Source organism: Vipera berus (genome assembly GCF_964194415.1).
Source record: "Vipera berus genome assembly, chromosome: 2".
Lineage (NCBI taxonomy): Eukaryota > Metazoa > Chordata > Lepidosauria > Squamata > Viperidae > Vipera > Vipera berus.
In genome coordinates, this window is record NC_138203.1 from 162,161,843 (window position 1) to 162,185,731 (window position 23,889).

The window sequence follows — 23,889 nt, forward strand, 5'->3', positions numbered from 1 at the left end:
TTAACTATTAAGAGCTGCATACAAATAAATAGATAAATATGCCATTCTGGTGCTGTATAGAATGACCCTGAATGTCTAAACTTTACATCCTCCATATGTACGGGGACTAAATTCATGGAGGTCTCAGAGATTGCCTGGACATCCTGGAAATGTAACTCAGATGCTTTTAGAGGGCACAAGTTTATTCACACTTCTTCTTCTTCTTCTTCTTCTTCTTCTTCTTCTTCTTCTTCTTCTTCTTCTTCTTCTTCTTCTTCTTCTTCTTCTTCTTCTTCTTCTTCTTCTTCTTCTTCTTCTTCTTCTTCTTTTCTTTCTTTCTTTCTTTCTTTCTTTCTTTCTTTCTTTCTTTCTTTCTTTCTTTCTTTCTTTCTTTCTTTCTTTCCTTCCTTCCTTCCTTCCTTCCTTCCTTCCTTCCTTCCTTCCTTCTTTCTTTCTTTCTTTCTTTCTTTCTTTCTTTCTTTTCCTACTCCTTCCTCCTCCTCCCACCTCTCTTTAGAGTTAGATTTAACAAATAATCAGGATAGTTTCTGCTCAATATTCTTAATAATTTTAATACATATAAAATATTAAGACTATATTCTATCATATGAAATAAATGTCATTCCTTTTTATGTCCTCTATTCATCATCCAAGGCTCTGAGTATCTTTTATGGGGTTTTTTATGTAATGATCTTTCTACCTTGTAAAACACAGATTTGGTTTTGATATCACAAACCCCAGTGCTTTAGGTGTCTGCTTAAAAACCGTTTTTAATGGAAGTCTTTTATTTACAAAATACCCTTAACTCATTTTGTTGAGTGTGTCAGTTTTGAATTAACATAGTGTATTTTTTTCCAATGTTCTGCTTTTTAGTTTAATATTTCATTGCTATAGGCTATGGAGCTGAAATAATAAAGGCTACTTTGGTTAGAAAGGTCTCCAGATGTGTGGATTTCAGTTCTCAGAATCCTGTAGCATGCATGACCATGGCCAAAAATCTTGAAAGCTGAGGTCCATTACATTTGAAGTGTGGCCAGATTGGTAAAAGCTGCTATAGTGAGATGGAAGCTTTTGAGTTATACTTCACCAGAAAAGCAGATGTTCTGTTTAAAATGAAATCTTTTCCCGTGTAATATTGCTTGATATGTTTTATACATATCCCCAACCTCCATTCAGAGTTCTCAATTCAGTAGAGGGAATTAAAACTAACGTAACAAGAATTGCTTGCAAAGAGCTAAAGTGGGATACACTAGCCTCCTAATGGTATTTATCCAACATTCTAAGCAGTGGTCTGCAGAACAGGATCTTGGGAGAATAAACCAAGAATTATTCTCCAAAGATCCCGTTCTGCAGACAACTGCTTAGATGCCTTCTGTCCTTTTGGAGTCAGCCATCTTTTTTGTATACTGCAAATCTCCAGGCTTTATATCCTCCAACCCACCTTTGTCAAGGGAATGCATAAGCTTGGCTGGATTCCCCCACAACCCACTTGCAGCTGCTTGACAGAGAATATGTTGAGGTGGATCAAATCCGCTTCTAATCATGGGAATTCGGTTCCTGTAAAGGCCCAATTCTCTCCTGCGACGTCAATGCTCTGTTGCCATTGGAAGCAGCTGAGAAGGAAAGGATTTTTGTCTAAGATATTCTTCCCCTGTCAATTTGTTTGGAGTACCTAAAGGCTTGATTCTTGAGTCCCGTTCCTCTGTATATAGTCAGGCTTTGTCATGCATCTTCTCACATCCAAGGATGTATTTTCTGCCTCGGTTGCATATTTCTATTGAATAGCCTAGGCCAGGGGTAGGCAACCTTGGCTCTTTTATGACTCGTGGACTTCAACTCCCAGAATTCCTGAGCCAGTCATGCTGGCTCAGGAATTCTGGTAGTTGAAGTCCACGAGTCATAAAAGAGCCAAGGTTGCCTACCCCTGCCCTAGGCTGAAGGCCATGTATTCCTCCTTCCCTACCTTCTACTTCAAAATCCTGTGGTTTGCCCCTAAAGCAAGAGATCCCTAATCTTGCTTTAATCATTTTAGTGCCAGGTATAAACAGAAGAGGAGAGAGAGCTAGTAATGGCAGTCCTTTCTTTAATAAGAGCCTGTTGCTCCTTTCTTGGGTGCTAGAACTTTGTACCTACCTATTGCTCAACAGCATATTTGTGATGATACTCCAAATTTTCTCCTTTCTCTGCCCTCTCCCCTCTCAACTAGTATCTTCCAGATTATTCTGGTTTCTCACATAAGTATGCTGTGTAGTGTGAGTTGCCAATGCCATCTTGTGGGCTCAAAGGGGCAAGGCATTCTGATTTAGGGGACAGAGGAATTTGTAGGGCACCTTCCCTATGTTGGATATACCTGGAGAACAGGCATACAGCCTGAGCAGCCAACGTCCTCCATTAGCTAGCTGGAGAGCAAGCAAAAGAAGAAGTAATGGAGTAGGCTTGCAGATAGGGCATCTGCCCTTGATCTTTTCACCTCAGCAGAGGCTGCTGCTTGTCCTGCCTGAAGGTTTGTTCTCCTCCACTACATTGGAGACAAAGGGCTTTTTGATCCCAGATCCCACGGGCCCTGCATTCCTTCCCATGTGAAGCCACTGAGGAATCCGAGACTTGTCCCACTGGGTAGGAGGGAGAGGGACGAGCCACTTAGCCATGCGATGGCTCCGCTCTGCTCTGCCCACACTGTGTAGCCCAGTGATCCAAATGGACCCCATAAAGAATGGATTCAATGTTTAGCTCTAGCCACTGCTGCCGAGGACAACAATAAAGCCTTTGCTTCTCGGTGTGATGGGAACAATGGTGTCTGGCACTGCGGGAATGAAGGGTGGCATTGCTGCATTTGGGGCACTGGAGAGCCTGCTTGAGTAGACCCTGAACAGATGCTTTCTAACGCCTGGAAGCTCAGGCAGACATCTGATTGTAGGAGAAAGCTCCTTGTTTCTTCCTGTGCTTGGGAAAAATTCTTCGGCCCCGCCTTGATTCTGCCAGTGTAGCAAAGAATTGCAACGAACCTGGTTCCAGAAGTTGACATCTCCACTTTTCTCTGAGGATTTTCCTGTATCTGAATCTGCATGCAGCTGTTGTCCCAGGCCTCTTCTGCAGAAAGCTAGAATGAGACAGCATGGGGTCAAGCTGGTACAGCAACCAATTTATCAGAAAGAGGAGGGTGCAGAAATTCAGACTGCTCTATGTGTTCTTTCACAGTGCAGTTGCTCAAATCCACTGACCTGGGACGCCACAGTCTGCTATACCTCAAAGAAATTGGCCATGGATGGTTTGGCAAGGTAAGCTGGGCTGATCCCCAATCTGCAATTAACACAGGAAGGATGGGAAGGAAGAGACAATACAGAGAAAAAGCCAAAGGCGAAGGAAGTGAAATTAGTAAGTTGAAAGAATAGAGTAGATTTCATTCTTAGGCATCGGCCGCTGTCCCTTTGAGTAGTGCTCATGGCAGCAGAGGAGTGAGAGCGTGGAACAATATATGTTAACTTACAGAATTAAAAATGGAAATGTCAATTCTGCATTAAGTCCCAGTACATAAAAGTGAGCAATTTAGTGGAAAGACCAAAAGGCTGTTATTGTTCTACTCAATGAGGTGCAATTGCCAAAAGAGGAGAGGCAGAGGATAAGGATAACTCTGGAACTAATAGATTAGATCTGGCACTTCCCATAGACCCCATGCAGCATTACTGATTTTCCTTATGTTTTATTTCTATTGCCTCCTAGTTGGGCGTTATGGAAAGTTTGCCTAGTTTTCCATTAAATTGCCATGGAAAGCCAGTTGAAGAACTGATAGCAAAGTTGCATTAGGACCCTGGAGCCTAAGAGCAGGGTAAACAAGAATATGTGTGCAGGGAAGTGGTGTGTAGGACATAGAAACCAAATGACTCTTTTATGGTGCATTATAACCTGAAAAATACTTGAGAGCTAGACAATGGAATAAATATAAACAAAATAAATACATGAATTAAATTTTTATGTGGAACATAAAAACTTAAGCCCAGCATATAAAGATAATTTATATTAGTGGTTGCTGCGTGAACTTGTGCTTTTGCAGAAAGCTTCTGTTGTGGTTGCTAGTGGAACATTAGTAGTTACCCATTGGCAAAATACTGATCCAAACGTTGGCTTGGTACTGTGGATGACTTAATTGACTCTTATGCATGAAAGTTTCCCAGTATTGTTTAAGAATGTCCATAAATGAAAAAACCGAGGGCAAGGAGGGTTAGCAAATTTCTTATTCTTGCTGTATTATAAAGTTGCAGTAAATTTCGTGATGGAACTCTGGTGGCTACTTAAGAGGATGCTGATCTATTACTACAGTTTTATACGACAACTATTGTGACTCTCCCTAGCTCATAAAGTCATTATCATCCTAAATCAGAAGTGCAAGATCCCAGATCAAGGTGACTGTATATCGCTCTTTTTCATTTTAGGTGTTCCTCGGTGAGGTAAATGCAGGGCTGAGCAGTACTCAGGTGGTGGTAAAAGAGCTTAAGGCCAGTGCGAGCGTGCAGGATCAAATGCAATTCTTGGAAGAGGCACAGCCTTACAGGTAAGTTCTCTTAGGTCTTTCAATAGCAGGCTATGGACTATCTAGATTTCCTCAGCATTTGGACAAGATTTCTGTGGAGCTGCACCTGTGAGCATACCACAGGTGTTCTTTTATTTGTGGCTATTACAGTTCCAGCCAGGATCTGTATAAGAGATGTGGGAACATAAGGCTTATGTGAATGGAAACTATCTGCTTCCCCAGGGCTGGATCATGAGAGATGATGATGAAAATATCTCTAGGTCAAAGCAGAAGCTTTGGTCTGACGCTGACAAAGGAGCGAAAGAGAGATAGCTGAACTTCAGAGCTTCCTGAATGTAGCACTCATACCTTTTGTAAAATAAAATACAAATGTTAAGTTTTAAAAAATTAAATGACCCAAATATAAGATTCTTGTGTTATTTTGAAAACTGGCAAATTCCAGCCTTCTTACCCAACATATTATGAAACCTCAGTTAAGATTATCAAAATCTTGCAAGGTTTGAGGACTTCCAAAATCTGGGTATTTTGTGGTGTCCCTCCCTCAAATGAATGTTATTAAGAAGTTATGAGAGGATCTACATGCTTGTAATCCTCAAAGATAAGATTTTAAAATAAAGGCATCCTTGAGTTGAGCTTTACTCTGGATGATACATCCATGACGTTTTTACGGCAGTTTCACAAAATGTAGTTTGCTGTTGTCTTTCTTCAGGGCGGTTCTTTCAACTTGCTAGTCAAACCTACAGGTTCTTCCCAGACGAACTAGGCTTGGTCCTGTTTTAGCTTCTGAAATGTCAAGATAGCTTACTCTGTATTCCATCTTCTCTCCCAGTATGAATCCTGGAGTAGCAAAGAAATCTCCTGTTGGTATCCAGAGAATCTGACCAAAATACACAGAAAGGGGAGGGACAGTGCTGGGGAAGCGCAATGAATTACTTTACTGACTCGTGAACAAACAGCTCTCATTGTTTCTGAGGTAGCTGGCACAGCTTGGGACCATTTATTTAGTGCCAGTTTGTGATCGTATCGTAGGAGCCCTTCCCTGTCCTTACATAAACTGACGTGAAAGTAGCTTGAAAACCTAAAGAGAGAAGAAGCCCCTTCAAACAAAGTCCTTTCTCGGCTAACTTAGTTGAGGTGTCACCTGTAAGCCTAGTGTACCGTATTTTCCGGCGTATAAGATGACTGGGCGTATAAGACGACCCCCCAACTTTTGAGAAGATTTTCAGGGGTTCAAAAGTCGTCTTATACGCCGGAAAATACGGTACTTCTTCTTAGCTGTGACCATCCTGCTTCTTGCTTTCTCACTGATCCTTAGCTGTTCCCCCACTTCTTTAGTTTCTGAGCCCGTTGATTTCTCTCGTTCTATAATGCTGTTGCACCGCAACCAATCTTGACCCAAATGGCCTGCCCAGCTCTGCACATTTTTTCCAAGCCCTCTCTTAATTTGTCTCTGGACTGCCACTTGCTTGCTTCCTTCAAGTCTCACTTCTACCTCTTACCTTTGCTGTCCAGGGCACTCCAGCATACCAATCTCCTGCAGTGCCTGGCTCAGTGTGCGGAGGTGACACCCTATCTCCTGGTGATGGAATTTTGCCCACTGGTAAGTCATTAATGGAGGGGGGGGGGAAGAAATACAATTTCCCCTCTTCCCCTCAACTTTGGGACAGGAAAGTGACAAAAGTGTGGTTGGTTGAAGAGATGTTCCTCTTGTCTCCTGACTCTTGCTGGGGTCATCTGAAAGCATTGGTTCAGCAGGTATGTTTCTAGTTTATAGAAGCGTACTTTTTCATTCTCTCTGCAATGAGCTACTTTGGCTTGCTATCAATGGGTGATGTCTTTCTTTAACCCATGGAAGCGAAATAAGACACTTTCTTCTGTCTCCCCAGATAGGCAGAATTCCAATATGGCCAAGAATCCGTGAACACCCCTCCATCTTGAGGGGGCAAATCTGAACCGCCACGGTCTCATTTTTTGACCACGTTGCAGAAATGCTCCTTCTTCAACCACTCACACCTCGCAGAGAGAGATCTTTAGGCAGTTATAGTTGTGGGTAAACACTATTGCCACTCCAACAGGGTGACCTAAAGGGCTACCTACGAAGCTGCCACACTGCAGAGGCTCTGGCACCCGATCTTTTGACGCTGCAGCGCATGGCCTGCGAGGTATCCTGTGGCTTGCTGCATCTTCATCGCAACAACTATGTCCATAGGTAAGTTGAGAAGATTGGTTTGCTTGCCACGACTTCAGGTTAAGCGCATCAAAAGAAAATGGAAAATGGCTCTCTTCACGAATTAGCAGACGGAAGATGGTTAGAGGGAGAACTTAGAAAAAAAGAAAGATCTCAGGAGAACTTAGCAAATAAGGAAGAAGCAACACATGCTATCTTCAAAGCTATCCTGTGGTACCTACCCATACATCCATGCATCTGTAGATCTTTAGATATACTGGTTTAGGGTTAAGGCCTAATCTTTTTGCAGGATTTGAGAAAGGAGTCTTTTCTAGTCTTGCCTGGGGACTCCAGAACTGTATCTGCTTCCTCTTTTGCTGTGGAATTGATGATGACAGTGATATTTCGTATGATATCCAAGGCCTGGTGACTAGGTGATAATCCAAAGGCATGTTTTGTTTTGTTTTTTGAAAACAAATGTTCAAAAAACACAAATTGGCAATTCATGGGCTATGTGTCATGCCCCACCCCATTTCCTTTCAAATGATGCTGTCTCCTGCTGAAATTTGGAAAGCAGGCTCTCTAAAATGATTGGGGTTAGAAAATAGAAGCTGACAAATGTAAAATATTGAGGAAAGTATTACATTTATATAAAGTTAATCTTCAGAACTACATTGGAATTTATCTTCTAATCACACCATTCTCATGCTTTCAGAGGCATTTCTTCATGACTATAGATGCGTCCATTTAAAAATTACAGAGTTTTGGCACTAAGAGTTGCCCGTCAGGGCTTTTTAAAATTTGACAAAGATAGTAAAAATATATATGAAAGTACGGTATTCTGTTCTGCTGCTAAGGCTTTCATGCCCCCTTCTGGATTCCCCCCCCCCCCCCCCGTACAATTATCTGGCTGGCTACACTGAGTCTGACTTTTCTTACACTTATTCTTTTATCATATGTATTAAATATTAATGTGTTCCCAACCTTTTTTTTTATTCTGGCCCCACACTGGCCCCATTGTGTACTGTGGTAACTGAAGTTCTGTGTGCTTTAGGTGAGGATACACAAAGTATGCTCTCTGTAACATTGACTTTCCAACCAGCTTTCCCCTCTCCTGTGGTCCTGTCGGGAAACACGGGTGGCAGCATTTGGCTTCCAGCAAGAAACCAGACAAGCCTGGTTAACCTCTGCAGTTCCTGCTGTCTTCTTATCACCCGTTCCTCCCCGTCAACAATATCCTGGTGCTGAGTGAGTGGCACTCAGAGACTCCAGCATCAGTGATTTTGTTGAAGAGGGGGTGCTTTGCCATCTCCTGGACCATCTTTTGTGGACACGAACAGAGGGATGTCATAGATGTCTCAGGCTATTGAGCTGGAAGAGAATGGTGCCTAGATTACCTTTTGCTGCTTTGACGTGTCTCTCTTCTCTTCCTCCCTCCCCTTTCTCTCTTCTTATTTAACATAGCTATAAGAACTGGCACTATCTTTCAGAGTCCATATAAAAATTTGATGGAGTAATGTTTAAAATGTCACATAGCCTTGCAGACGAAGAGAAACAGGCCCGTTTGCGCTCTACTGGACTTCTCTCCAAGAATAACAAAGGCAGCTGTGGTGATGGTTGGGCTCAGCAATTCTTCTGAGATCACAAAAGAATGGGGAAAATAGATGTTGATGTAAATGTGATCGATACCACATGGGCCACATCAGGCTTTCGTGCAATTGGAAGAATAGCTGTAACTACCATCATGATCACTGATAGAAAACGATGTGCCAGCAGTGGGAAGGAAAGGCTAAAATTGCCTTTCCCCCCTCAAAAAAACCCCTCTGTGGCATGGCCATTTACTACATTTTTCAAGGAGACATTTTCTCTTGAGGGAGGGAGCTAAGATAGAGTACAGAATAAGGATCCAAACAGAATTAAGGTGGGCAGCTGTTGGTTTTTTTGGTGATTCAGCAAAAAATTTTTTTAGTGTCCATGTGCTTTCTTAGGGGAGCATCTCTGTTCTGAGAATCCTCAACCCATGTTAAAGAACAGTACAGGTAGTCCTTGACTTACGACAGTTCATTTAGTGACCATTCGAAATTACAACGGCACTGAAAAAAGTGACTTAGGACCGTTTTTCACACTTAGGACCATTGTAGCATCTCCATAGTCATGTGATCAGAATTCAGGCGCTTGGCAACTGACTCATATTTATGACGGTTGCCGTGTCTTGGGGTCATGTGATCCCCTTTGCGACCTTCAGATAAGCAAAATCAATGGGGGAAGCCAGATTCACTTAACAACCGTGTTACTAACTTAACAGCTGCAGTGATTCACTTAGCAACTGTGGCAAAAAGGTCATAAGATGGGGCAAAACTCACTTAGCAAATGTCTCACTTAGCAGCATAGGTTTTGGGCTCTATTGTGGTTGTAAGCTGAGGACTACCTGTAAATTCAGGGATTGTGGATAAACATGCAGCAGTTTTGTTTTAAAACAATTTAAATCAGAAACAAGAGATTTCACGTGGCGTAGTTTGTTAAATCTTGCAGAGTACAGACTCATCAGAAGAGTGGGAGGTGGGTTCCTCTTGTTATTATCGATAACACTGGAGAAGAGCCAAATGCTGGGAAAGATTGAGGGCAAGAGAAGAAGGGGACGACAGAGAATGAGGTGGCTGGATGGAGTCACTGAAGCAGTAGGCGTGAGCCTAAATGGACTCCAGAGGACAGGAAGGCCTGGAGGAACGTTGTCCATGGGGTTGCGATGGGTCGGACACGACTTTGCAACTAACAACAACAAGAAGAAGACCATGTATAGGGCTGGCCTTGAAAACTCTACAGGCAGTGGTGGGATTGAAATACCTGAACAACTGGTTCTCTTATTGGATGCGAGCCTGGGCCTCTGAGGCCTAGAACGGACTTCTGGATTTAGCTACCGGTTCTGCCAAATTGGTGCGAACCAGTTGAATCCCTGTCTGCAGGTGATCAGTTGCATCCATCTGTCAATCATTTAAATGCATGGTTTGATGGTAGGAGGATCTTGCTGGAAAATCAAAGGGAGAGAAGCTGAGAGAAAGCAGAATTTATCTCAACTGGTGTATTGTTGTATAGTGGCTTGGCTTTCTAACTCTTATTTCTTTCGGAGGATTCATTTCTTGACATATTTCCAGGCCTAATTGGAGATATTCCTTATTGCCTTTGATAAGCTAAGTAATACAGACAGATTAGCAATTCTGCCCTGCACTTCAGCTGCCACTCCCTAGTTTAGGGGTTCTGCTGCTAATCTAATCTGCTTCATTACTTCATGGATAAACTCTATTGGATATTTCTTTTGTCTAGTGATTTGGCCTTGCGGAACTGCTTACTCACAGCTGACCTTACCGTCAAAATTGGTGACTATGGCCTTTCTCACTGCAAATACAAAGTAAGTGTGTTTGGGGGTAGGGAGCTGGGGTGGGGTGGGGTGGGGGACATGGAGTGAGAGCACTTGCTATTGGCAGGATTTGGAGAGGACTTGAAAGGTTGACAATAAAAGCAGCTGTCTTTCCAGGGATGGTTGAGAGAGGATATGGGGAAGGAGGGAAAATGGGTAAGAGACAAATTACACCAAGTTACATCAGAAGCTAATATACATTCATGCACAGGATCTTGTGCATATACATTGTGAATACATTTTTTTTCATTCATATATAAATATATGTGGCTGCTTTAAAGGTGGCTCAAAAATTTAAGTGGATGCAGAACATGGCTGGGCCAGTATTGTTGAAAATGAGGTGAATCTGTCAATGCATTACCGAGCTGCATTTAATGTGTTCTTTATAATATTAAAAAAAATGTTAAAATCTTTGCAGCCTACTAACTTAATAAAGCACCTGCACCCACTTGCTCATACTTTAAGACTGCAAAGAAGGCTTTTCTTATTGGCCCGATTTTTAGCAGCAATCATATTGGCAGCTGCAAGAGAAAAGACCCTTTTTGTATATATAGACACATATTTCTTGAATGATCCTGACAAATGAAGTTCAGGAGGCCCCATCACTAACGTTTGAAAGACTTACCTGTTTTCTATGATCTTCCCTTAAGTGGTTTTAGGGGAGATTTTTTGGGACGCAATGTTTGCTATACTATCATACATTTTTTAAATTAAATTGTATAGATATTGTTTTATTCCATAAGATGCTTTGGGAAGATCTGTATTCTACAAAGCAGGCTTAGAAGTATTTTAAATAAAATAAAAATTAATAAACCAGGGCCAGATGACTGAGTTGGAGAAGTGAAAAGGCTAGGAGCAATTGGAAGAGATATTCAGTAGTGCCAACCATATTTTTCACGGGCAAAAGAGCTAGGAAGCTTCAACTTTGGACCAGGAACGAGGGGGCAGGTGGCATTGTTGCTGGTTTGATGGATGTGCTCTCCCTTTGGCCCTGCATGCCTGGCAGGATGACTACTTTGTGACCGCTGACCAACTATGGGTTCCATTACGCTGGGTAGCCCCCGAATTGATTGATGAAGTCCACGGCAACCTGCTGATCGTTGACCAGACTAAGACTAGCAACATCTGGTGAGAAAAATTTGGGTTGATGTATGAAATCCACTTGACATGGGAAGACAGTCCTGGCGCCGAATGTTTTAGACAAACAGGGTTAGAGCCAGGTTAGTCTAGTGGTTAAGTCACCAAGCTAGAAAGTAGGAGACCATGAGTTCTAGTCCTGCCTTAGCCATGAAAGCCAGCTGGGTGACTTTGGCCTAGCCCAATCCACCTCACAAGGTTGTTGTTGGGGAAAATAGGAGGGATAAGGTGTATTGGATAGGTTTGCCATACTGATGAGTTGTTTGTAAAAATAGCAAAAGTGGGATACAAATTAAATCAATAATAATAAATGGATATGTTGAAGATGCAACTGCTGTAGTAAAAGTAATCTTGTTGAAGCATCTAATATTAATTGTGTTTAAACTTTACTGATTGTTTATTTCTCGGCTAAACTCCAAATTCTGGTGCTTGTTTTTATAGTTTAGGGCTGAGTTATATAAAAGGGAATTTCCCCTCTCCTCCCCAATGTATCCTCTTGCTCATTAAGAAAGTAGGACAGTGTTTTAAATGACAGTCTTTGAAGTACGGAATTAACCCAACAGTTTTTACAAGACTTAGGCTCTGGGTTATTGCAGTTAGAGGTTATTGATAGGACTGCTGAGCGGGCGGTGTGTTCATATGTATCACTGGAGTGACCCTGCTTCGCAGTGTTCCTGGAATTTTTCCTATAAATTGGGTTTCATTTCTGTTTTCCACGTCGACGTTTTTTTTTCTCCCGATGGTGAATTACAAAGGGTGCTTCTAGGTGAGACTTTTTTAAGCAATTGTCTTGCCTCTGTCACAGGATTTTCTGGAAAATACAGCTGTTTTTCTTCTGTGTCATGCACCCTTTCCATTTGCTCCTACTACTCCTGTCCATTGAGGGGAAAAAACCACGGTGTACTGTCTCATCTGGAAGCACCTGAATATTTCAGTAACTAAGAGAGACTGCTCTGGCATCAAAGAATGGGATCTTGTGTATCAGTCTCGCATTCTGGCTATCGTGTTTTCTACTGCTCTAGGCATTTTCATTTTTCCTCTCTTGGCAGGTCTTTGGGTGTGACTATCTGGGAGCTGTTCGAACTGGGCGGCCAGCCCTACTGCCATTATTCTGATCGGCAAGTCCTCACTTACGCTATCAGAGAGCAGCAGCTTAAACTTCCCAAGCCACAACTTCCACTCTCGCTATCTGATCGCTGGTGAGTGACTAGGTGGGACAAGGTTTTTTTTTAAGGAGGACAAGGAAGAGAAAAGAGTGATTGGAATATAGGGACAAACATGGTGTAGGAAAGGAAAACTTCTTGCGTACGTGTTCAACCTACTTGGAACATGTAGGCCAGACATGTCAAACACAAGGCCTGGGGGCCGGATCCGGCCCACGAAGTGGTTTCATGTGGCCCGCGACGCCATCCTGGAAACAGTGAGGGAACGGCCCCCACTGCCTTGGCCCTGGCCCAGATACCCTCCTTCTGCCAGAGACCCTCAGATCCATCCCACTCCTGCCCAGGCCCCCATTGCCACCCTTGATGTGAACGATGTAGAGCTGGCCACGCCCACCCAGTAGGCCATACGCACTCTAGCCACGCCCACCCAGTAGGCCACGCCCACCCTGGCCATACCCCCCCCCAGCCCCCTGAGGGCAACCACAATGCTGATGCGGCCCTCAATGAAATTGAGTTTGACACCCCTGATGTAGGCATTCATGTTTGAATAAGTAAGTATCATGTTTTAAGGTTAATGTGTTAAATCTTATACAGTTGAAAGAATGAAAGGTGGATGGACAGACAAAGGTAGCCCTTGCTCAGCAACTGGTCACTTAATGACTGAAGTTACAACGGACTGACTCAGAACTACATACCATCCGCTTTTGAAGTTCCAACACCTGCCATCACCTGATTACATTTTGGGTGCTCAGCAACCAGTTCGCATTTATGTCTGCTTGCAGCATCCCGTGGTCATGGGACTGTGATTTTCTCTGTGTGTGTGTGTTTGGGACTGGTTTCCAATGTTTTCTTCCAGGGTCTGGCAAAAGAAAAATGCCCACTGGGGAAAACGGACTCAGTTTACAACCATGGTGCTTGCTTAATGACTGCAGTGTTTGCTTAACAATTAGAATAACGGAATTGGAAGGGACCTTGAAGGCCTTCTAGTCCGACCCCCCTGCTCAAGCAGGGCACGCTCTACCATTCCAGTCTCTTCTTGAAAGCCTACAGTGATGGAGCACCCACTTCTTCCGAAGGCAAGCCGTTCCGCTGGATAATTGTTCTTACCGTTAGGATCATGGCAACAGGAGTTGTAAAATTGTTGGCAAGCGTGTGGTGATCCCCTTAATGGCTATCGTAATTCTGGGCTTGGTTACAGTTGTAAATCGAGCACTACCTTTGCCTCAGTGTTCATGGGACCAGGATGTTGACTGGAGCTAAGAAGCAAATCCGATCAGAAAAAAACCTTGTTTTCTTTTGATGCTATTTTCTCTGACTTTTTTTTTCTTACCCAGGCCTTTTTAAAAAAATATTTTTGCATGAAGCTGTCATTATTGCCTGTGCCTGTCTTCAAGTGTATTTTTGAGGATGGAATAATAATGTTGAGAAGAGAGGACTAACTCCCATACAAACAGCTATATTTTAGAATGAATTATGCACTAATGGGGGAAGGGTAAGCTCTTTGAGGGGTGCAGAATAGCCACTTTCCTGACAGCAAGGGACCTCATTTGGCTCACGGCTGCTCTCTCCTTGCTATTCACAGGTATGAGGTGATGCAGTTTTGCTGGCTTCAGCCAGAGCAGCGCCCCACCGCAGAGGAGGTGCATCTTTTGCTCTCCTACCTCTGTGCCAAGGGGGCTTCCGAAGCAGAGGAGGAGTTTGAGAAGCGCTGGAACTCCATGAAACCCGGAGGCACCGGAGGTTCAGGTTCTGGCTCCAACCACATGGGTTTGGAGCTTTCCTCCTTCCCTCTTCTGGAGCATTTCTCCAACGATGGTGATGATGTCCTCACTGTGATGGAGACAAGCCATGGCCTCAACTTTGAATACAAGTGGGACCAAGGGAAAGCCGAACATCTCCCAGCCTCAGCTATGAGCCCTGGTGGAGCTGCACGCTATCATGATCTCTACTACTCAGCTAGCAGCAGCAGTGGAGGTGGGGGTGGGCACCTCAGCCTGGGGGTGTCCCCCTCTTGCTATGATTGTAAAATGCAGGGGTGCCCTGGTCTACACACACCAGGGGTGGTCCCTGTGCTGAGCGCCCATAGCCCCTCTCTGAACAGTGAGTACTATATTCGCATTGAAGAGGTGGCGTCTGAAGGCAGTGGGAATGACCTTGATTATACCGTGTGTTCCTACAGCCCCGAGTTTAGCCATTCATCACACTGGCAAACCAAGGAGGACCACTATGAATCCAACAATAGTCCCACCATCTCACTCACCATGGAACCCCTCCTGGGTCAATCGGCACACACTGAAAGCCACTGGGAACCCTCTGATTATTACTCCTATGGAGAACAAGACAATAAAGAGGCCCCGTTCTATGAGGATTCCCCGAAGGATAGTGCTGAGGACTACCTGCTCAAGGATCCCAATGCTTCTGAGTGGCCTGGTCTAGCTTTGCAGAAAACCATTTTTGCCGATCCACTGGGTGTGTCACCGTCAGTGAATTACGCTTGTAAGGAGGCCATATCGGACTCAGTCATTCTGGAAGTAGCAGAGGAGGAGCGCTTGTGTGATAGTCCTAAAAGTGAAAGAAATGAAAATTCTGAATGCCCATCTTCAGGCAAGCATTGGACATCCAACACTTCAGCCAAAAATGATAGGGATCACCTACTGCCATCATGTGAACCACTTGACAAAGATAGCTGGTGTTACCGGCATATGATCACCTTCCAGGGGCTAATGGCACAGCCACTGTGCACAGTACCACGGGATGAGCCAGCGTTAGGGATCAAAGATCTGCGAGCAGCTCTGCTAGGTGGGGAACACTTGTCATCATCTCACATAGGCTCCCCATGTCCAGACAGTGATTTGCCTGCAGAGGAAAATGTATCAGTTGAAAGTGCTGCGACATTGTCTGGTGTAGAAAGCTCTACCGATCCGTTGATAGACAGCAAAGTGGAGAGCCCACCAGCCACCACTCCACCATCAGGGGAAGCAGTTTTGATGGCGCTGTCATCAACATCATCACTGTTATCTTCCAAGGAAGAAGCTACCAGCAGCATGGAGGCCATAGATCCAATTCTGCTGGATGAATCAATAGCTGAGGTGTCAAACATAGAAGAAGACCCTATGGAAGAGACCTCCATTGGATGCTCACCTAAATTGCCACAGGAGATCAATATAGAAAGTGGCAAGAACACCAGTAGTGAACAAGATAGAACTCCAGACAAGACTGTTTCCAGTACCAGTTTCCCTGACTTGGATGAGGCCAGTGATGAGGACTCAACTGATCTTACATCTGGTGTTTTTACTGACTTCCCAGTTGACTGTCTTGAGCAACAAGATATAATCCCCACTCTCAAAACCTTACAGAAACAAGTAGGAACTCCAGATTCACTAGATTCATTGGACATCCCCTCTACCACCAGCTCCTGTGATACATTCAGCCCCATAGCTTACATATCCTCAAACCAGCCTAAGGCTCTGGATAGTGGCTATGATACAGAGAACTATGAGTCACCTGAATTTGTCCTCAGGGAACCTCACGAGTCACGGGAATCCGAAGGATCTGATAAGCTGGGAACATCTGAAGATGATAAGGATGATCAAGTCAAAGAGCAGAGTCTTTCTGATTCTTTTACTGCTGAGCTGCAGGCCTTGAATGAGAAGAATCCTTACCGTGACTCCGCCTATTTCTCTGACTATGATACTGAAGGTGGAACTCGGGAAGATGGGGAAGAGGACAGTGATGCTTCTGAGGAACATGAACTGGAGGTCTCCCAGTCACACACTGAAGAACTAAAGGAAAACTCTGAACAAATTGGCAGGACAGACGAGCCTCTGCCAGCTGGTCTTGAGCCCATTTGTCCACAGGAAGACTGTGGGGGTTGCATCTCTCCAGGAACAGAGGACCAGGACATGGGGAAGGACAGAGATGTTAACTTGTCACAGGAACTGTTGAATGAAGCAACTGTTGATGAGTTCGATTCAAACTTCATTCAGGATAAGAAAAATGGGATCGTTGTGCAATCCCAGACACCAGCTCCCACCACCAGATCTTTCGTCTTGTCTCTTGTGGTCACCAGTCCAGAGGAACCCACTGTAGGTGGTGAAGAAAATGAGGTAAAGGATTCAGGACAGGAGAATGCGACAAAGAACACTGAACAACCTAAGGAAAGACGGGCACTTGGCCATCCCAAGGAATCTCAGAGCAATATTGGGCTATCACTGGAACTGTCACGGGTACCATCCCAGCTCTCATGTAGACCCACTGATCTTGAAGAGGAAGAAGAAGATACCGAGGACAGTGATGAGTCCGATGAGGAGCTGCGGTGCTACAACATTCAGGACCAGAGTGAGGAAAGTGAGGAGGAATTACCTGCTGTGCCCATTGTAGTGGCTGAGAGCCACAGTGCCCGTAACCTGCGCAGTCTGCTTAAGATGCCCAGCCTAGTGGTGGAGACCTTTTGTGATGACCTTGAGCGCAAGAAGAAAGCTGTTTCCTTCACCGAAGATGTTACTGTCTACCTCTTTGACCAGGTAACTTGTTGGGGAGGGGTTGAAGAGACAACATAAAGTAACTTAGAAAAGGACTCGGAACAGAGTGCATCCTGTGCTAAGCATCCTCATACCAGGAGGCCAAAATATGCAACCTGATTCCTCCTAGAGGTTTTAAATCATACTGTTTTGCCATTGCAAATCTGGGGAGGCTGATGGGTATCCAAAGCACCTAGAAGACACCAGGTTCTTTATGTTTTACATCTACCACACCTGAACTGCAAAATCCAGATTTTTCTCCATTTCTTTGTGGTCAACCGGACGTTTGCAGTACAGATCTGATTATTCTGCGTACTTCAACCAATTGTTTACTGGCTTCTCGTTATAATATTCTGTAATCTTAGCCATAACAATACCAGCCAGTCTCCTCTAACCTCCCACCCTCCTGATGAATTGGAATACAAATCTCATCACCCATACAAACATGATTAAGCCCTTCCTAGATGAGCAAAGATTGGGAGGGCAGCAAGTGCCTGACTATAAATAGGGCTAGCAGAACTGAGCTGTGGTAGAGTTTTCTGTATCTTTGTAATATGCTGCTATATAGTACTCAGATGAAGCCCAGTTAATCTGAGTAATGTATAGCAGCATAGAGTAGAGATACATACAACTCTAAACACTTGGCTGTCAGTGGCTGTCTGGAATGTTGCAACCTGGATTAAATAGTCTTACGCAGTCCAGACCAACACTAAAACGAGCTGCACGTTCCAGCTAAACCTTAAAGTTAGACCTCACATTTTTAATTAACATAGAAATGAGCCGTGAAAGAGGGAGGAGGTTGTTACGGTTATAGCTTCTTGGATGTTGAAGGTACTAAATAAGTAACTTTTGATTTTTCACTGGGTGTCCCTGAATAATAGCAGAGTACAGTTTTCTCTCTCTCAGGATATGAACTGATTGTATCCATTGCATGTTTTACGTGCAGGAAAGCCCCACAAAGGAACTTGCAGAACAGCCTTTCCCAGGAGTGACAGAAGCTTCGCCAACGCCACCTGGGCAGGTGGAGAGCAAAGGTTCCCCAGCAGATGGGATATATTCACCCAACAGCAGCTCAGAAGGGAGCTCTTCCGAAGAGAATAAAAGTACGGATCAAATGAGGAATTGAGGCCTATGAGCTCACATTAGACCCTCATCGCTACTTTTACAGTATCTTGAACTCAGCTCATTTTGCCTTTTTTTTTCGTAGCAAGATTGATTACTATATCTTCCATAAATAGTTACGATTAGAACAGAATATGACCTGTTTGGATTGGCAGAATGCACGTACCTATTTCGACTAAACCGATGTGTTTCAAAATAAAACTGAATAAAGGTAGTCCTTGACTTACAACGCAAATTATAACGGACCTACCTTACAACATGGATTCCCCTGCAGTCACATGACTAAACTTTGGGCGCAGAGCAACATGGCCACATTTACGGCCGTTTGCAGCACCCACGATCATGTGATTGCATTTTACAACGATTTTGCCAAAGCTTGTCACTTCTGGTTTTGGGCAAAATCGTACCATAGCAAAGCATTGGTTTCCTTAACCACAGCAGTGTTTGCTTAACAACCATGGAGGCCACTTATGTGCTGCAAAAAAAAGTCATAAAATGGGGTCAGTCACATGACCGACCCATTTTGCAACCATCACAACTTACTATTACGATAGGCAGACTCCATTACAGTTCTAAGTCAAGGACTCTGTACTTGGAGTTTGTTGCTGCTGCTTCCATATGTGTATTTTCTCAGAAGAGTCCTGCAGATTCAGATAATTTATCCCATTTCCATAAATTCCATCTGTCATGGACAGAAAAAATCAGAAGGAATCTGGACTCATAGAATTTTGCAGGCCAGAATAGTGCTGGTCAGTGGTATACCTGGTCTCTTTCAATGTCTGCCGTATTTCAGATTCCATATTTGACTTGGGAACAAGTAGATATTTTTAGTTTTCTCTTATTACAAACTAGTTTATGAGTAGGAATTTCCAGCTTGTAAGTTTGGTTGCTAAAAGCAGCTTGCTTAAGAGTTTGTGATGGCCATCATAAGATCATAGAGAATGACGTTGTAGTAATGTACAGGCAATCCTCAATTTACAACCACAATTGAGCCCAAAATTTCCAATCCTAAGCTAGACAGTTGTTGAGTGAGTTTTGCCCCATTTTATGATCTTTCTTCCTGCCGTTCTTAAGTGAATCACTGCAGTTGTTAAGTTAGTAACACGGTTGTTCAGTGAATCTGGCTTCCCCATTGACTTTGCTTGTCAGATCGTCACAAAAGTGACCACATGATCCTGGGACACTGCAACCGTCATAAATACATGTCAGTTGCCAAGCATTTGAATTTTGAACACATGACCATGGGGATGCTGCAAAAGTCGTAAGTGTGAAAAATGGTCATAAGTCACTTTTTTCAATGCTGTTGTAGTTTCATACAGTCACTAAATGAATGATTGTAAGTGAAGGATTACCTATATTTTGCACAGCAATTTCCCCCCCCAAGCCCTCCAAGTGTGCTTAAACTTCTAGGGAGCCTGGCCCAAATCCAGCATATCTGGAAGGTGCCAGACTGACGCCTGATACAGGAAATCCTTTTGGACTTTGGGAAGCTTTGTTGTGTAGTGTGGGTGAAGGGAGTAGCCTTCACATCAGTCTCTTCCTCTTTCCTACATCTATCCTTTCCATTTCAGGTGGTGGCTTTGGATGGGATGTTGACCTTTCCCTCATTCCTGTGAAATCACCTGTCCTGTCATCAATGACTTCAGAAGCAGCTGAGGAGAGTCTCCCCAGACTGTCACCCGCACTAGTATCTGCTCAGAAGCAAGTGCTGCCCATCCAGTTTTCACGCTTCACGGTTTCACCTGCTGCAGTATCACGGTTCTCCATCACACATGTCACTGACTCAGATGTGGAGCCGGTAGGAGGTAAGGTCCATGTTGACGTTACAAAAACTGCAGAAGAGAGTGGCCTTAATAAAGAATGGTAAGCCCCCAAATACCCCGAAGTTTCCTGGTCTTGGGGCGAGCACTGTGGATTCCGTATGATCTGATGTAGAGGTCTCGTGATTAAGGCTAGGAAATTAAAAATAAGATTGAAACTCTCGATAGGACATGAAGAACTGTTCTGAACTGGTTACTTTTATCCCGTGCACTGAATCCTGCCCCAAGCAGGGGCCTCTTCTAATTCTTGCCTGAGTCACATTTTAAACTCAGTCTGAGGATTTGTTTTACTGAGGCCACGTTAATATGAAATTATTTCAGTTTTCCCAAAATTTTAAGAGCCTGATTGCAATATTTGTGGCATTAGATTAAAGGAAAGGAACAGCAGCGTAGACGATGGCATTGACAAACCTCTTCCATAGCATTGCTGAGAAAACAATGTAAATATAACCTTACGGTCACCAGGAGTCAAACTGGAGTCAAGCTTGACTCAAGAGAACTTGATTTATGATTTATTTTTTTTAAGCAGGAGTATGGAGACCTACCTTTTTGTAACCCAGAGCCATTCATTCTTATGATAGTAGGAGGTTTAGGATCCTTCTTCCATACTTCCAATATTTCTTTTTCCACCAGTTTGGCGGTGTGATTAAAGTGCTGGCTTAGCAATTGGGAAAGTGAGTTCTAGTCCCACCTCAAGCATGAAAGCCAGCTGAGTAACTTTGGGCCAGTCCTTCTTTGTCAGCTCAACCCACCTCGCAGGGCGGTTGTTGTGGGGAAACAGGAGGAGGAAAGAGTATTTGGTACTGTATGTTAACTGCCTTGAGTTACCAGTAAAATAATAAAGGCAGGATAAAAATCTAATTAAAAAAAATATATTCAGATAGAAGCCAGACTGGCACAAATCCTTGGAAGGTAGTTGACTTGCCTGTGGAAACTGGGAAACTTTACCCCAGTTCTTTTTTTTTATTGAAAAGTTTTACAATACATTTTGGAATACAACCCCCCCCTCCCCCTCCCCTCTCCCCAACCCCCCCCAACCCTCCCCTCCCCCCTCCCGGACTTCCCAGAGCAAAATACAAGGTATAAAAATACAAACAAACATAATCTAAAATATGCAAACAACAATAAAATATTAAATTCTATCGCACTTTAACTCTTGGTAAAATAACTACAAGCTAGTTATACATCATATATATCCGCTACTTATTCAAATGCTAAGTGAAACTTTTTAGTCCCATATTTATTCTGGATGTAATCAATCCATCTTCTCCACTCCACAATGTATCTCTGTTGCGATTGGTCTTTCAAATACGCTGAGATCTTTGCCATTTCTGCCAAGTTAGAAACTTTTAAAGTCCACTGTTCTATAGTCGGCAGTTCTTCCTTCTTCCAATATTGCGCTACTAAAAGCCTCGCTGCCGTAATTAAATTCAGCATCAACTTAGTGTCCACAACGGTGGTATCTGTGATAATACCCAGTAAAAACAGTTGCGGAGAAAACTTTATCCTTTTCTTAAATATTTTTTGCATGTTCCACCAAATTTTAATCCAAAAAGCTTTAACCTTTTTACAAGTCCACCATATATGGTTTCTCTTCAGATCGTATAAATCTTTCGCCTTTTACTTTACCCCAGTTCTTAAAACGTATCTGACTAGGAAGGAAGTTGTGAATCCCTTTTACACACACACACACACACACACTATAAAGCTTCTGTCCATATGTCATGAACTGAATTCAGTCTGTGGCTTACAGTCCTGAGGCATCTGGAAAAGACCAGGTGTGTTGGGAAAGCTAAGAACAATACAAGGAAAAGGGCCACTGAGGCCTCTAGTTATGTGGTTGCAATTTCTAACAGCTTCTTCCCTTTTCTAGGCAAGAGTGAAAATGGCAACAGAGAGTGAACTTGGCTATCTCTCCCTTTTGGACTTCCTATTTCGCCCCCATGGCAGAGTTTCCGCACCAGGGGACATGAGCACGGATAAGGCCCAGGAGCTGGCTGGAGCAGAACTCATTCAGGGCCTCATTCAGATTTTATTGGACAGATTTTGACTGCTGCTGGGCTGGAGCCACTCTACCACGAGGTGGTTTGCGACGGTTGTGCAAACATGAGTGTGTGTTTGCGCGTGCGCACCCCCCCAAGAAAGTGTTTGTGTACAAATAGACATATATAGACATATAGAACCTATAGCATTTAAAGGGTAGATCTGTGACCTTGCTAACATTGCCACATAAGCCATTGTAATAGTCCTAGCTCATGCCTCTTGATGTTCTGACCCACACTGACTTCCCCCCAGTTGGGGCACTGCCCTGAGACCTCTTCTCCCTGCCTGTTCTGTGAGCTTATCGTGTCTTCTTTCCACACCCCAGAGGGGATATTGAGAGAGCACGTAGCCATGCGCCTTGTGCCATTCTGACAGGCTTCAGGTGGGTCCTCAAGCACTGGTACTTCTGTCTTGCCACAGGGGGCAAGCTGTCCTTGTCCTTTCTTCAGTGTGCTGTGTCCAAATATCAGGTGGAGTTGATGGTCCAGCGGACAGAATCAATTACTGGAAGAGCCAGAAGCAAGTGTAGGCCAAACACCTGAAACAGGTAGGGGAGCCAGCTGAAGTGAAGGTCACATTTAATGTTTTGAGCAGGGAAGACTCCTGGTCTCAGCAACCATTTCCCCCTTTTGCTTATGTTTTTTATTGACCCTGGGTCGCTCTGTTGCATCATGGTTGCGGAGCTCAAAATTGTCCCCACCCACCTCCTTTTGGGAATCACGGTCTTGTCCCAGGTACTCAGCTCTACTGAAGACCTTGCCTTCCGTTAGGAGCAGGATCAACATGAACATCTGGATAGCCTTCAGCACTTCCCATTTAGCCTTGAGAGAGCAGCCTGAATCCCAGGAGGTGGGGTGGGCGTATAGGAAATAAAAAGCAAGCTTATTTAAATGTTTCGTTGGCTGGAAGAAACTGTGGTGCTGAGACCTATCAATGCTCTCTTCCCATTTTCTGACTTCTTCATCCTTTCTCTACTACAGCATTATTTGGGGTGGGGTGGGGTGGGGTGGGGTGGCTTCCTAGGGAGCCATGATATGACTTGCTGAGAATCTGAGGGGAACACCAAGTCTTAAGGGTGGGGTTTTTTCCCCCAAACTTCCTTCGTCACCCTTCAGCTGCAGAAAGAAACGCCCAGCAGATGCATAGCAAAAGCAGATCAAACTGCCATTGAGACTATTTTTGTACAAAGTTTACCCATTAATATATCACCTGCCCTAACAGAGTGGCAGATTTAAGTTATTGTTGCCAAAGAGATGTAAAGAGTTAACTTTTATCAAGGCATCTTGGGGAGGGTGGTGGGACAACTGGGGGAGGAGGAGGAAAATAATAGTTTTGGGATTAACTTGTTAGATTTTGACTAGTTCAAGATTTAGGATAATCATGCAATTTAGACTGTGGGGTAAAATGGAAACGAGTCAGAGGCCTGTTGCACTTAGGAGTTGTGGCTTTTGGGGACTGTAGACCAGTCACTGGCTTTGGAAATTGGGGGTGGGGGGTGGGCAGGTAAACAGAAAAGAGCAAAAGGCAACTGGTAGCTACTGGGCTATTTCCTCACGGAGTCAGAGGAAACAGGAAGGAAGTGTTGTGATTCAGGGTCAGCCTGTGGGTTCGGCAGTTGGGTCGGATGACTCAGAGGAGGAGGAGGGGGGTGTTGAAGACCTTGCTGAGGGGGTTGAAGATCTTGCTGATGAAAGCCCTCAGCCAGGCCCCTCCCACTTGGTCACCACGGAGACCCAGCTGTGTGAGCCTGACAGCGTGGATGAAGATGACCCACAGCTGGCCCTGTTCAAGGACGCCCGACGCAGGAGGCAGTCAATTAGGAGTAAACAGAGGAAGGCAATGGGGCTTCTCAGAAGGAGGCAGAGAGAAGCCACGCCCTGAACTCTATATAAGGGGAATGTGTGGGGAGGGCTGGTTTGCTGAAGGCAACCGCTTGGATAGTTCGTGTTTCTTAAAGCTCCTGTTTCTTGGTTCGTGTCTTGTTTGTTTTTGTAG

At 44.0% G+C, this 23,889-nt stretch overlaps 1 protein-coding gene across 1 annotated transcript in view; it reads left to right on the forward strand.

The window, feature by feature from the left end:
• The window catches only part of AATK (apoptosis associated tyrosine kinase), an 84,899-nt gene extending 61,910 nt beyond the window's left edge, over positions 1–22,989 (forward strand). The window contains exons 4-14 of the mRNA XM_081317300.1: positions 3,178–3,257; positions 4,410–4,528; positions 6,020–6,107; positions 6,583–6,716; positions 9,996–10,080; positions 11,096–11,217; positions 12,276–12,425; positions 13,972–16,912; positions 17,856–18,012; positions 19,603–19,836; positions 21,725–22,989. Of these exons, the coding sequence (XP_081173426.1) occupies positions 3,178–3,257; positions 4,410–4,528; positions 6,020–6,107; positions 6,583–6,716; positions 9,996–10,080; positions 11,096–11,217; positions 12,276–12,425; positions 13,972–16,912; positions 17,856–18,012; positions 19,603–19,836; positions 21,725–21,753 (4,139 nt within the window). The 3' untranslated portion in view covers positions 21,754–22,989. The remainder of the gene's footprint in view (positions 1–3,177; positions 3,258–4,409; positions 4,529–6,019; positions 6,108–6,582; positions 6,717–9,995; positions 10,081–11,095; positions 11,218–12,275; positions 12,426–13,971; positions 16,913–17,855; positions 18,013–19,602; positions 19,837–21,724) is intronic.
• Positions 22,990–23,889: the final 900 nt, after the last annotated feature.